Below are 13,339 nucleotides of genomic sequence, written 5' to 3'. Positions count from 1 at the left end.
GATTCTCATTGCTTAATTAGAGATCCTTGGAAATGTTAAGTGGCCTTCAGGAAAAAGCAAAAGTAAAGAACAAGCAAAATACATCAACCTCAAAAGAAGGAAATAAGACATTCAAAGTCCTCTTTTCTGTTTGGAAATGTACATCATAATATTGTTTAGTTACCCTAATGTGCTATAGAACACCAGAAGTTATTCCTCTTATTTAACTGTGATATTCTACCTGTTGACCAATATCTGTCATTGTTATCTTCCCTCCTCTTCTCAGGCTTTGGGAACCAGTGTTCTACTCTCAGCTTCTATGAGATCAGTTTTGGAAGATTCCACAAATGAATGACATAGCGTGTTACTTATCTTTCTGGCTTATTTTACTAGACATAATGTCTACCAGGTTCATCCATGTTGATGCAAATGACAGGATTTCATTATTTTTATGGCTGAATAGTACTCCGTTATATATCTTACCACGTTTAAATAGAATTTACCATAATATCTTTTAGCTATTGACTATGAAGTTAGAAATAAACATAAATTTAGACTGCTGCTCCTCGGCCGGCTTGGTCCCCTTGGCCCCGCCACTCGTCCACTGCAGTCTCCCCGGCTCAGACATGGCCTCAAGCGCCGCCACCTCCGCAGTGAAGATTGGAATAATTGGTGGAACAGGCCTGGACGATCCAGAAATTTTAGAAGGAAGAACTGAAAAATATGTGGATACTCCATTTGGCAAGCCATCTGATGCCTTAATTTTGGGGAAGATTAAAAATGTTGATTGCGTTCTGCTTGCAAGGCATGGGAGGCAGCACACCATCATGCCTTCAAAAATCAACTACCAGGCAAACATCTGGGCTTTGAAGGAAGAAGGTTGTACACATGTCATAGTGACCACAGCGTGTGGCTCCTTGAGGGAGGAGATTCAGCCTGGTGATATCGTCATTATCGATCAGTTCATCGACAGGACCACTATGAGGCCTCAGACCTTCTATGATGGAAGTCATTCCTGTACCAGAGGAGTGTGCCACATTCCCATGGCTGAGCCACTTTGCCCCAAAACTAGAGAGGTCCTCATCGAGACTGCTAAGAAGCTTGGACTCCGGTGTCACTCAAAGGGGACAATGGTGACAATTGAAGGACCTCGTTTTAGTTCCCGGGCAGAAAGCCTTGTGTTCCGCACCTGGGGGGCGGATGTCATCAACATGACCACAGTTCCAGAAGTGGTTCTTGCCAAGGAGGCTGGAATCTGCTATGCAAGTATCGCCATGGCAACAGATTATGATTGCTGGAAGGAGCACGAGGAAGCAGTTTCCGTAGACCAGGTCTTAAAGACCCTGAAAGAAAATGCCAATAAAGCCAAAAGTTTACTTCTCACCACCATTCCTCAGATAGGGTCCATGGAATGGTCAGAAACCCTCCATAATCTGAAGAATATGGCCCAGTTTTCTGTTTTATTACCAAGACATTAAATAGCATGGCTGCCCAGAAGAAGGCTTTCTAACTCCAGTTGCTTTGGAAATTTTTGCTTAACTTCAAAAACATGGGAAAGACATGAAGCTTTCATGCCCTCGCCTGTGGTAAGAAAGACATGTTGTGTGTATGAGACACTTCTAAAGGACCTGAATGGCTTCAGAATGCAGAAGAAAAGCCAATGACCAGTAAATGTGGGGAAAGTTTTTACATTTTAGAAAAAAAAACTCCAAGAAGATACCATTCTTCTGTCTATTAAATTTGCAACAATAAAAGTTTATTTATAGGTGATATCCAGTTTGCCATGTTGCCCATGGAATATGAGGAAGAAATGGGACTCTGGTTATTTATTGATATGACTATAAACTGGTAAAATATGTGTGGAGGGCAATGTGGTAAAATGCATCAAATGGCTTAAAAATACCTAACATACTTTGTGCTGGGTCATCCTGGGAATTTCTCTTTAAAAATGTATCAGATACAAAACATTTTGTATGAAGAAGAGTGTATAATAGTGTTATAATGGCAAGTATTTAAAATAATCCGAGTACTCAACAATTGGGGATAAATTTTAATTAGTAATAATCAGATAATGAATCAGCCAACCCAAGATTCCTTTTCACATAATATTTCAATGTCTTAAAGAAATGGTTGCTCCTGTAATATGAAATGAAAAAAGGAATATGTAAAAATTTTATAGTACTTGTTTTAAAATGCTGTGTAAATGTACAAAAAGACTAGAAGGAAATATGTATAATCTTGTTATTGTATTAGGCAGAAGGTACGATACTGGATAATTTTTATTTTCTTTAAATCTGTCATATTTTCTGCATGAATATAAGCAAATAGGAAAGTTGTTATAAAAATAAAAATGGACATAGAAAGATCAAGTTCTTGAAAACACTGTCTCTGGTAATGAAGCAAAATGGAAGATACTTAATATTAAGATGAGTGGGGTTTTTTGTTTGTTGATTGTTTTTAGAGACAGAGTTTCACTTTATTGCCCTTGGTAGAGTGCTGCAGTATCACAGCTCACAACATCCTCCAATTCCTGGGCTTAGGCAATTCTCTTGCCTCGGCCTCCCAAGTAGCTGGGACTACAGGTGCCTGCCACAACACCTGGCTATTTTTTTGTTACAGTTTGGCAGGGGACAGGTTCAAACCCACCATCCTTGGTATATGGGGCCAGCGCGCTACCCACTGAGCCACAGGCACCACTCAAGATGAGTATTATTTAAAGGGAATTATATCTTTATTCTGCTTTTTTAAAAAAGAGAGAGAGAAAGAAAGAAAACAAGATTATTGATTTTTATACAGCCAAAACAATACCTGGGTTCACAACAGCTTCCTGAGAAAAGCTGGGTGTTTAATACTGAAGTAATAAAGTTAAAATATTTAAAAAATTGAACATGCCCATTTTGGTGTCAGATATTTTAAAAATTAATATTTTACTTCATGTATGCTTTTTATTAGTTGACAAATTACTTGAGCTGGTGATTTTTTTTTTTTTTTTTTGTTACATAAGCACACAAGAGAAAAACTCAATTTAATTCAAGTTGGGGGAAAGGGGAGGGGGAAGGAGAGAAGCGGACGGGTGTGTTCCCACCTAATGGGCACAACGTGAGGATATATGATGCACCTTCTGGGATGTGGGACACAACAGAGTCTTTACCTATCAAATGCAAACATTGTAACCTAATCGTTTGTACCCTCACATTAGTCTGAAATTTTTTTTTTTTTTTTTTTTTGTATTGTTGGGGATTCATTGAGGGTACAATAAGCCAGGTTACACTGATTGCAATTGTTAGGTAAAGTCCCTCTTGCAATCATGTAGCTGGTGATTTTTTTTTTAATAAAAGGGAGGGGTGCCTTTTTTACAGTGTTTATTGTTAACTTTATAGGAATGCTTTTTGTTTTCTTAAGTTTTCTATCACTGGGAGACCTTTTTTCCTTAACATTGTTTTTACTGTAATCTATTACAAGATGCTTTAGGATCAGGATATAAGAACTTTTGTTTAAAGAATTTGTAAAGTCACTATGTTCGTGTTTATGAGATTGACTTCAAAATAATAAACTGCTGATTATAAATAAAAAAAATAAAAAATAAACATAAATTTAAAAGTATATATATAATGTATGCGTATATTAATACATATGAGAATGTACATATAGAATAATGTGTGAATTAAAAATATTTTCTTTAAGCTAATAGACCATTTTAGGAATCTGTCCTCAAGAAATTAAGATTAAAAATTTAAGACAGGCCTCTAAATTGAATTTTGTATCCGGGTGGCGCCTGTGGCTCAGCGGGTAGGGTGCCGGTCCCATATGCCGGAGGTGGCGGGTTCAAACACAGCCCCAGCCAAAATTAAAAAAAAAAAAAAAGAATTTTGTATCCTTATTATAGTGACTATACATCCTGCTTCACAACTTTCTAGGCTTACTAAGATGGATACTGAATTCAACCCAAATCCAATATATTTAGTTTTTCATCCCAGAGCTCTTTTTATTTCTCCTATTTTGTTCCATTCACTATTGCACTTGTTATATAGTAATTACTTACTATATAAATGACACCTGATATATAGATATGCATAAACTACACCTCTACACCACTTCATAGAATTGAGTTATTTCTATCAGGAAGGTAGCCCACAACTAAAGGCTGATTTCATTTTTCCTTAAGTTTATCTTTTAAAAATTATTAGGGTTTTCTGTAAGGTATGTTTTGTTATCTTCCAGTAATCTATGTCATCATCCCATCCATACATTCACTGAACAAATACCTGTTGTCTATAGTTTGTCAGTATTATGTTGTCTGTGTCTTAATTTTCTTTAATATATTTTAGTTCATAGTCTATATGTCTTACTATAAGAATAACATTCTAATTGCTTCATAATGAGTTTTTCATACAAGACATTTATTGGAGCCTTCAGGTCTGAACACATGGACAAAAAGAATGAAGGAGGGATGTTGCACCTACTTCTTAATAAATGCCAATGATTTGACAGGGGTTGTTAATAGTAACCTGCAACATGTTATTAACCTTGTGATGAGGGAGGAAAGTAGCTCCTATCTACCTCCAATTCCTGGAGGCTTCAGATATTGACTCAAAGAAGGTGAAAGAGCAACGTGGCTCAGGTGATTTTTACATAGTCAGAACTTATAGATGATAAAACACCTCAATCAAAAATTATAATAAGATATTTTAATAAAACCTATTAACTCAATTTGACACTTACTAACTTTAAAGTCATTTCTTTACTCATTGCTGTGGTCTAAATGTGTGCTCCCCAATTCATAGACTAAACTTGAATCATCAATGTAATAGTTTTAAGAAGTGAGCCTTTAGTCAATTAAGTCATAAATAGAATTAATAATTTTATAAAAGAGATTCAAGAAAGCTTTTTATCCCTACTGTCCTCCATCATTCTGGCTATGTGAGGACATGGTGTTGGTCTCTTCCAGAGGCCGCAGCATTCACGGTATCACTTTGAATACAGTCTCAGCCTCACCAAACTCTGAAACTGCCAGTGCCCTTTTCTTATACTTCTCAACTTCCAACACTGTGAGCAATAAGTTTCTATTATTTATAAATTACCCAGTCTATAGTATTTTGTTATAGTAGCACAAATGAACTAATACTCATTTTTATCCTTTTTTCTGATAGAGAATTTGAATGAACAGATTGTATGTAAAATCCTTAGAAATAAAAATAGGAGCGGTCTGGGTCATTAATATTAATTGAATTGATTTGGGCTTAGGCGTGAACATAAGTCACTCCTCCAAAGGTGAAGTCAGATGCCATACCCAGACCTAAGGGTGAATGTTATCCTATAACATCCTAAAGGATTCCCAAGGGAGACCTTTAATTTTTCCCCACACACTCTGGGAGATGGGAAAAAACAAAAACAAAAAACATATACAAATTTTCAAATATATTACAAGTTATGTCTCATTCCTCCTTACTTTCCACGTTCATTTATGTTTCCAGGCAGATCTAACAAATTACTTGCCAAAACAAAAATATCAGGCAATAGCGTGGAACTAAGGGCTACATATGTAAGGTCCAGCTATACCATAAAATTTCCTTTGTCATCAGATTCTAGTTCTAAAAGAAAGGTTTTTTTAAAATGTGCCAGATAGTGAAATTGAATATTGTGTATATCTGTGGGAAAAAGTAAACAGAGTCCCTTTGTCAGTGAAAAATAATCAGAAACACAAAGCAAGGACAAACATGCTGGAGCAAATTAACTGAAAGGAGGGTTTCTTCAGTAAATTCACTAGAAGTTACATTATCTGATTATATTGCCTTTCTATCTTAAGAATGTGGCCACAGCAACAAGTATGTAAACACATAGGTATCTACATATATCCATTTTAGTGTACGTAATGGTTAATCACCTGTCAATTTGATTGGATTAAGTGATGCCCAGATAGCTGGTTAAACATTATTTCTGAGTATGTTTATAAAGACATATCCATAAATGATTAGCATTTAAGTCAATAGACTGAAGAAGTTCTGTCCTCACTAATTTGGATGGGCATCACACAATCTATTCAGGGACCACTGGAATAGAACTAAAAGATGGAAAAAAAGAACAACTTTATTCTCTTTTCCTGATCTGGAACATCTCTTCTGCCTAACTACGACTGAACTTCTGGTTCCTGAGCCTTTGGATTCCAAGACTTACACCATTAGCATCCCTATCATTCTCAGGCTTTCAAACTCTGATGGAATTACACCATCAGAGTGGTGTTGTTTTCACTGGATCACTTCTAACAGTATACGAGACTTCTTACTCTCTCCCTTTCTCCTCTATAAGAAATAGAAGTAACAAACCGGATTTCTTGGTTCTCCAGCTAGTGGGTGGTAGATCATGGGACTTCTTGACATTCCATAAGCACATGAGCCAATTCCCATAATAAATCTCCTTTTCTATGTCTATATACATATTTCTATCCTATTGATTTATTTCTCTGGAGAACCCTGACTAATGCAGTGTGTACACAAGTTTTCTCTATATATATTCGCTTCGAATTGTTCATACTGAACAAAAACTCTTTAACTGTCATGTGGAAGAATTTCAAGGAACTTAATGATTTACAAAAAATGCATTGTGCTGACATCACAGTGGCCAAAATTTTACCCAGTTCTCACAGATTCAAGGCCAAGAAAATCTCACTAGTGTGATTAGAAATGAAAGGGAATTCTTAGGGTCACTAAACAGTGTAAGAACTATAGGCCTCTTGGATAGTCATTACCCCTGTGAGTCATATTTCTATAATTAGGTCAGCATGTACTTCTAAAAAAAATGGAGGGAAGTCAAATAAAATCAAATAAAGACTTGAAGGGAGTTGGCTTGTGCAGAACACCAATTCACATGATTTTACTGTTCATACTATAAAATAAATCAATGTTTGGACAAACTATAGGAAATATTGTTAAGTAATCATGTAAAAGAAGAAACTTTGACAACAACTTAGGCCAGTATTGAAGGCGTTAACCAAGTGTCCTATCTGGGTGTCTTGTACAAAGGTGAAGAACTTAGAATTTCCCAAGTATCAAATCTATAGGATAGAAAAATGTAGTTCTCATTTTTATTAGTTGTGACATTTGAGTTGGAAGCAACAGACAATTCCTACAGCTTGTTTAACCACAGTACAGAATATGGTATAAAAATATAGGGATGCCACACATGGAAAGAGAGGAAGCTAGGGCTCAGAAACAGACTATAGTCAGTAACTGAGGCATCAGGGAATCCAATTTCCATCTCTTATTTCTCCTTTTTCTTTGTGTCATTGCTTTCACTGTAGAGCAGCCTCTATTTCTCTGTCCACAAATTGGAAAACATGATTTCCAACTTTGATCACCTATATCAGGAGAGGGGAACCTGTGGACTGAATCCTTAGCTGCAAGTTCCCTACCCTTGACCTATGTATTTCTGTTTCCATATACATTGTCTTTCTTCATTTTAATGTAGAAGCATTTTCATGTTCCTGTCCAGGCACACTTCCCCTCTTTGTTTGTTTCTTTGCATCTCCTACCTTTTCCAGCTATTCAAGAACTTTACTCCTGCCATTTTCCCTTCTCTCTTCCATAAACAATTTTTGTTGTTGTTGTTTTCGTTGGATCACTTCTAACTGTATAAGACACATCTTAACTCTCCCCGTTTCTCCTCTATTAGAAATAAAAGTAATAAAGCAGGACCAACAACAACAAGAAGAAAAAACAAAGTATACCCTTGGTTCCATACCTCTTTTCGATTACTACCTCACATTCAAATTTGTAGCAAAAATCTTCAAAAGGAATCAATATCTGGATACATTCACTTCCATTTTTTTTACAGTTCCCAGTCAGGCTTTCATTCTCACTATACCATTGAAAAAGTTATTCTGAAATTCACAAAGTTCTATATTGCCCACCCCAAAACTCTTAATCCCCATTTCATTCCACTTCCTAACAGTATTTGTTATTATAGCATTTTTCTCTTCCTTCTTGAAAACTCTTTGTATTTGGCTTTCAAGACATCTCAGCCTCATGGGCGAGGAACAAGATGACTAGCCACTTGCAGTGGAGCAGGGAAGAGAATAACTAAACCACCTCTGGCTGGGGGAGTTCACCCTGGGGGGCACAGTAAAACAGTGGTGGACTATAGCAGCCAATGAGAACTGGCTGTTTTGTAAGTGCACTCACAACATATATGTCTATTTTACATTTTAGCATTAACACTTCATTTTCCTTCTCCAACCTACTCTACTCTTATGCTCATTCCAATGAAAAATTCTATTATTCACTGAGTTATAGAGGCTGTACAAATTAGCTGCCCTTATTTCACACATTTAACCCATGTCCTGTTTGAACTACTTTCCAGATCTTTCAGTCTCCCACAATTTTCAATACTTCCTCAGTTATCTCCTTGGTCCTAGTGACTAACCTCTTAGACATGATTACTGCAACAACTTCCTTAAAGACTAAAACATTTGATTCATGCTCCTTTATAAGTGTATCATCTACAAAGTATGTGAAATCATGTTTAAAAACATAATGTAGATCCTATCATTCTAGGGTTCAAAACATGGGCATGACTTTGGATCACATTTTGAATTGCTCTCCTTAGCCTGGCCTCAAGATCTAGCATGCTCTATCTGCTACTCCTGTAGCTCAATTCATACTATTCTCCTTTTGTGAATTGACATTGTGTTGAACAGGGGACTTAGAAATTGCATATAATTTAGGCTTCGGTCAACTGTACATGAATAACAATAACTAGTCCAGTCCCGATTCTAATCTACATTGCTATGAAATGCTGGACTAATTTTATGATGAAAAAGCAGAAGTAATATTTTAATTCAAATTAGAATACAAATGTAGACTTTTTATCTACAAATGTAGAATTTTTATTAACATTTGATATAAATTCAATAAATAAATTGAGAATGACATACTTAAGAGTAGAGATTTAATTCTAACTAGAATCTGCACATTAGCCCTATCTTTGGAAACACAAACTTAACATCCAGATACTATGTTCTTAATTTTTATGCTATTTCTATTTTTATAGGCAACCCTCAGGAACATCTTAATAATGCTTAAATGGATAATTCAACAAAGGAATCTACAATGTATTTAAATTAAGTGCATTTTACACATAAGACATAAAAACCCATGTCTGTTTCATACATATCCCTTCAGTGTGAACCTATGTACCTTAGTTCCTCTATAGAGAATATCTGTAGGAAATGAAGAGTATTGACAATTATTCCCTATCCAAGACTACCTCTGATAGCAGCGGCCTCTTCTGAGTGAAAATCAATAAATGGATATCAAAGGATAACATGTATATCTTAGAAAATCTTTTTTCCTTACTTAGTCTCAATCTAACTCAGGTTACTATCTAAAAGTCATTTTCAAGAAAATAGCCATGCATCGCTCGACTCCTTATTCTTTATTTTATTCTAAACTTTATATTTCTTTTTCTAGTGTTATTGAGGTCTAAAACACAAAGTCTTATATGTAGTATATTCAAGGTATATAATGTAAATCATTTGTATATGAAAACATTGTTAAATGTTTACCATGATCAAGTTAATTACATGTCTTTAACTATACCTAATTACCATTAGTGCATAAGGGGTAGTGAGAACACAATATCTACCTACTTAGCAAATTTCTATTAAGTGGCCCTCTGCAGATGTAGCTCCCCTCTCATTTCTTTCTGCCATGAAAATCTCCCCCAAACCCAAGTTGCATCTAGTTACTTCTCTTCTATTTGGTGGGAAAGTCTTTCTTAAGAATATCCTTGACTTGTTCATAGTTTTATTTTCAACTTTCGTCTAATTGCCTTTCTTGATTTTGTTTTCCATAAGCACAATTGATATTTAGATGGATTCCTTTGTTTTTAATCAATTCAATGTTGACAGGGTTACCTTAATAGCCTAAAAAGCAACTTTAACCCAAGCTTAGAATCTTAGGTGTAAAACCCCAGTACAAAAAAATAAGTAATTGTTGGCCTCTGCTTTATCAAATAATGGTACACAATAAAAAACACCTGCTATTCTTAAGATTTCCTCTCACCTTAGAAAAGCCTGAGGACTCTAAGGATGTTTATTCATTTGAAATCAGAAGGAGTTGGTATTGCGTTACAGAGGAGAGACTGGAATGTCTGTTAAGCCCTTTTAAGAACTTGTTCTTGTTTGACTTTACTTTGGTGACTTATGCACAGAGTTCCTGCTGAAACCCAGGAATACAGCAGTGGTGTTACATCTGATGCTTCTTTTATTTGTTATATCTCCCCAGGAAAAGATACATTGAAGTTTTGACTCCCAACACCTGAGAAGGTGACTTTATTTGGAAGTGGTTGAAGATGTAATAAGTTAAGAAGAGGTGATATGGGGGTAACACCTGTGGCTCAAAGGAGTAGGGCACTGGCCCCATATACTGGAGGTGGTGTGTTCAAACCTTGCCCTGGCCAGAAAAAAAAAAAAAAAAAAAAAAGAAGAGGTGATACGGGAGTAGAGGGCACCCATAATCCAGTATGATGTGTGTCCTAAGAGAAAAAGGCACAAACAGGGACACGGGGAGCATACTATGTGAGACCAGGATTGGGGTGATACACCCACAGGCCAAGGAACAGCAAGATTTCAGTAAACCTCCAGTAACTAGAAGAAATAAGGGAGGACGACCCCGCAGGTTTCAGAGAGATCTTGGCTTACTGACACCTTGATTTTCAGACTTCCAGACTCCAGAACTGCAAGACAACAAATTTACGATCACCTAGTTTTTGATAGTTTGTTAATGGAAGTGGGAGTTTTTCTTGGATTCTTCCATTTCCGTGGCCACGTCTGAGTGAGCTTTGGAGAGAATGCCCTCCTGGGCAAAGTGTGATTTTTACAGCACACTTCCTGATGGATCAAAGGCAAGGAATCCAAAACTACTTTGGAAATTGTATTATACACTGTGGCAGTTTGAATGAGGGACAGGGAAGATACAGATTTTGCAAGTTGTTGATCCCTCTTATGCCATAGGAAAACCATTTCATAAACAAACAATTTGATAATAATTTTTCAATAAAATCAATTTTGACAGTTTCTAGGAGATGGTGCTAATGTCCACTGAGACAATAGCATTAGGAAAGATAATAGTTAAATATTGAAATATTAGTGTGCTTTTGGTGCTTTTGGCTATTTGGGGAAAGATAAAGACATGTTCTAGCATGAAGTAGAGGTAACAGGAAACATGATTCTGAGAAAGAAGACATTCTCTGCATGTAGCCTCAGTAAGAATGGACTGAGAGGTCAGTTATTTGTAGGCTGGTAAATTTAAAATTCCCAAAATTTCTGTATCACAAACTGAAGCAAGTGTAACAGAAATAAAAGCTTTAGCAAAATACAACTCTGGCTGTGTGCTTTCTCAGTGTACCTCGATTTTGCTCTTGTTTCAGAAGTCTCACTCTCTTTACTCTGCTTTTGAGACATTTCTTCTAAAAATGGACGTGAATTCTTGCCATCTTGCTTACACTTAAAACTTGTACTTGAAAATTATTTCCTATCTTTTCTCAATCAGCAATTTTCCCTTCTCCACTGAATCGTTTAATTAGCAAACATACTACTGTACCTATTTTAATTTAAAGTCTAAATTGAATTTAAAAACCCCAACCTACTTGATCCCGTTTATCTCCTCCTATCATGTCATGTCTATCTTCCCCTTTGAAGCATAACTTCTCAAAAATAACAAAAGAAATTTTCTTTCCTCTCCCCCATTCCACTTCTTTTACACTCTTTTTTACTTTATTTCAGTTAGGTTTTGGCATCTACAACTTTCTTCAAACTACTCTGTGCGTGGTCATGAATGACATCAAAGTTGCCAAATCAATGGTCAATTCTCAGTCCTTCTCTTACTTTTCCAATCACTGGATAATGACAGAGTTAATCACACTCCAGAAGAAGTGCCAAGTACTATTTTCTTAAAAGCCTTTACACTGATAAATTCCACATGTATTTTCTCAATTCCTGCCTCTCCCATAACTGTAAAAGCCAATGCCCCAATAGAATTCTACTTTGCTATCAATAATCATTATAATCTTAGTCAGTCTAAAAAATATATATTTTTTACTTTCAGAATAACACAAAACAGGAAAATAAGAAGAGAAACAAATGAACAAATAAAATCTTGTTCTTTCTCAAGGATTTTGGTATTAATCAGGGTTCTCCAGAGAAACAGGTCCAATAAATGGATAGGTAGGCAGGTAGATAAGTAGGTAGATATGTAGATTGATAGATAGATGATAATTTGAGTTCTATTTTTAAGAAATTGACTCACATGATTATGGAAGCTGAAATGTCTCAAGATCTCCAGTGAGCAAGCTGAACATCCAGGAGAACTAGTGGTACATATAGGTTTAGTCTGAATCCAAAGGAATGAGAACAAGGAGAAAGAATTTTGTATGTGCCAGTATGAACACTGACAGGCTTGAAATCCAAGAGCAAATTTGTCAGTTTGGTTATGGAGGCAACAAGAAAATTAGTGTCCCAAACCAAATAGTTGACTTCCTTCTTAATCAGCATTTTTGTTCTAAGTTTTAATTCGTTAGATGAGGTCAACTCACATTAGAGAGAACAATCTGCTTTACTCATAAAACTGTGTGCTCATTAAAATGCAATTTTATCCCCATACATGGATACAGCTAGAATAATGTTTAACCAAATTTCTGGGCAGCATATAGCCCAGTTAAGTTGACACATTAAAAATAACTATCACAGTTCTATACCACAGAAAATGGCACCAATAAACTCCCAATTTTTCAGATAAAAACACTTGATATTAACCTCGAATTTCTTCTCTTTTTATATTCCGCATATGCAATCTAACAGACATACTTGATCTCTATTTTAAAGTAATTCCAGAATTCAACCACATTCACCCATCTCCACTTTTTTCTTATCCCACTTCAAGCTAAGACTATCTCTCACCTCAGCTGGTAAAATATCTTTCTAACTCAGCTTTCCATTTCAACACTTGTCTCACTAGATTTTATTCTTCACTTAGTATCCAGGGTTATTTTAAAATGGAAATCAGGTAATTTCACCCTCAGGAATGTAACCCTTAATACTAGGAAAAAATCCAAAACACATATGGTGATTTACAAGGTTCTCTGTGACCTAAACCATGTTCACACTGTTTTCATGTCCATTCATCATCCCTGCTGGTGACTATACTCTAGCTGGAGTCCTGTCTCTTTTTTGAACAGACTTTTTCCTACTATAATTTTTACTGAGATCAGGATCTTTTCATTCATTCACATTTCTATCCAAATGGTGTGCCTTTTTCAAAGGGGCTTTTCCTGACCACTTAGATAACTTATACAGCTATCATTCCCT

General features: G+C 35.9%; 1 protein-coding gene across 2 annotated transcripts; it reads left to right on the top strand.

Annotated features, from left to right (window-relative positions):
* The first annotated feature begins 540 nt into the window (after positions 1–540).
* LOC128568121 (S-methyl-5'-thioadenosine phosphorylase-like) lies at positions 541–2,314 on the top strand. 2 transcript variants are annotated; one of them, XM_053565795.1, is made up of 2 exons: positions 541–1,295; positions 1,419–2,314. In XM_053565795.1, the coding sequence occupies exons 1-2, from the start codon at positions 606–608 to the stop codon at positions 1,455–1,457; spliced, it is 729 nt and encodes a 242-aa protein (XP_053421770.1). In that variant the 5' UTR covers positions 541–605; the 3' UTR covers positions 1,458–2,314. The 2 variants fall into 2 exon arrangements, with proteins under 2 accessions (XP_053421770.1, XP_053421769.1); XM_053565794.1 differs by having other exon boundaries at positions 541–2,314.
* The last annotated feature ends 11,025 nt before the right edge of the window (positions 2,315–13,339 follow it).

Source organism: Nycticebus coucang, chromosome 16 (assembly GCF_027406575.1).
Source record: "Nycticebus coucang isolate mNycCou1 chromosome 16, mNycCou1.pri, whole genome shotgun sequence".
NCBI classification, from domain to species: Eukaryota; Metazoa; Chordata; class Mammalia; order Primates; family Lorisidae; genus Nycticebus; species Nycticebus coucang.
The sequence above is the reverse complement of the archived record's forward strand: the minus strand, read 5'-3'. Positions and strand labels throughout refer to the sequence as shown.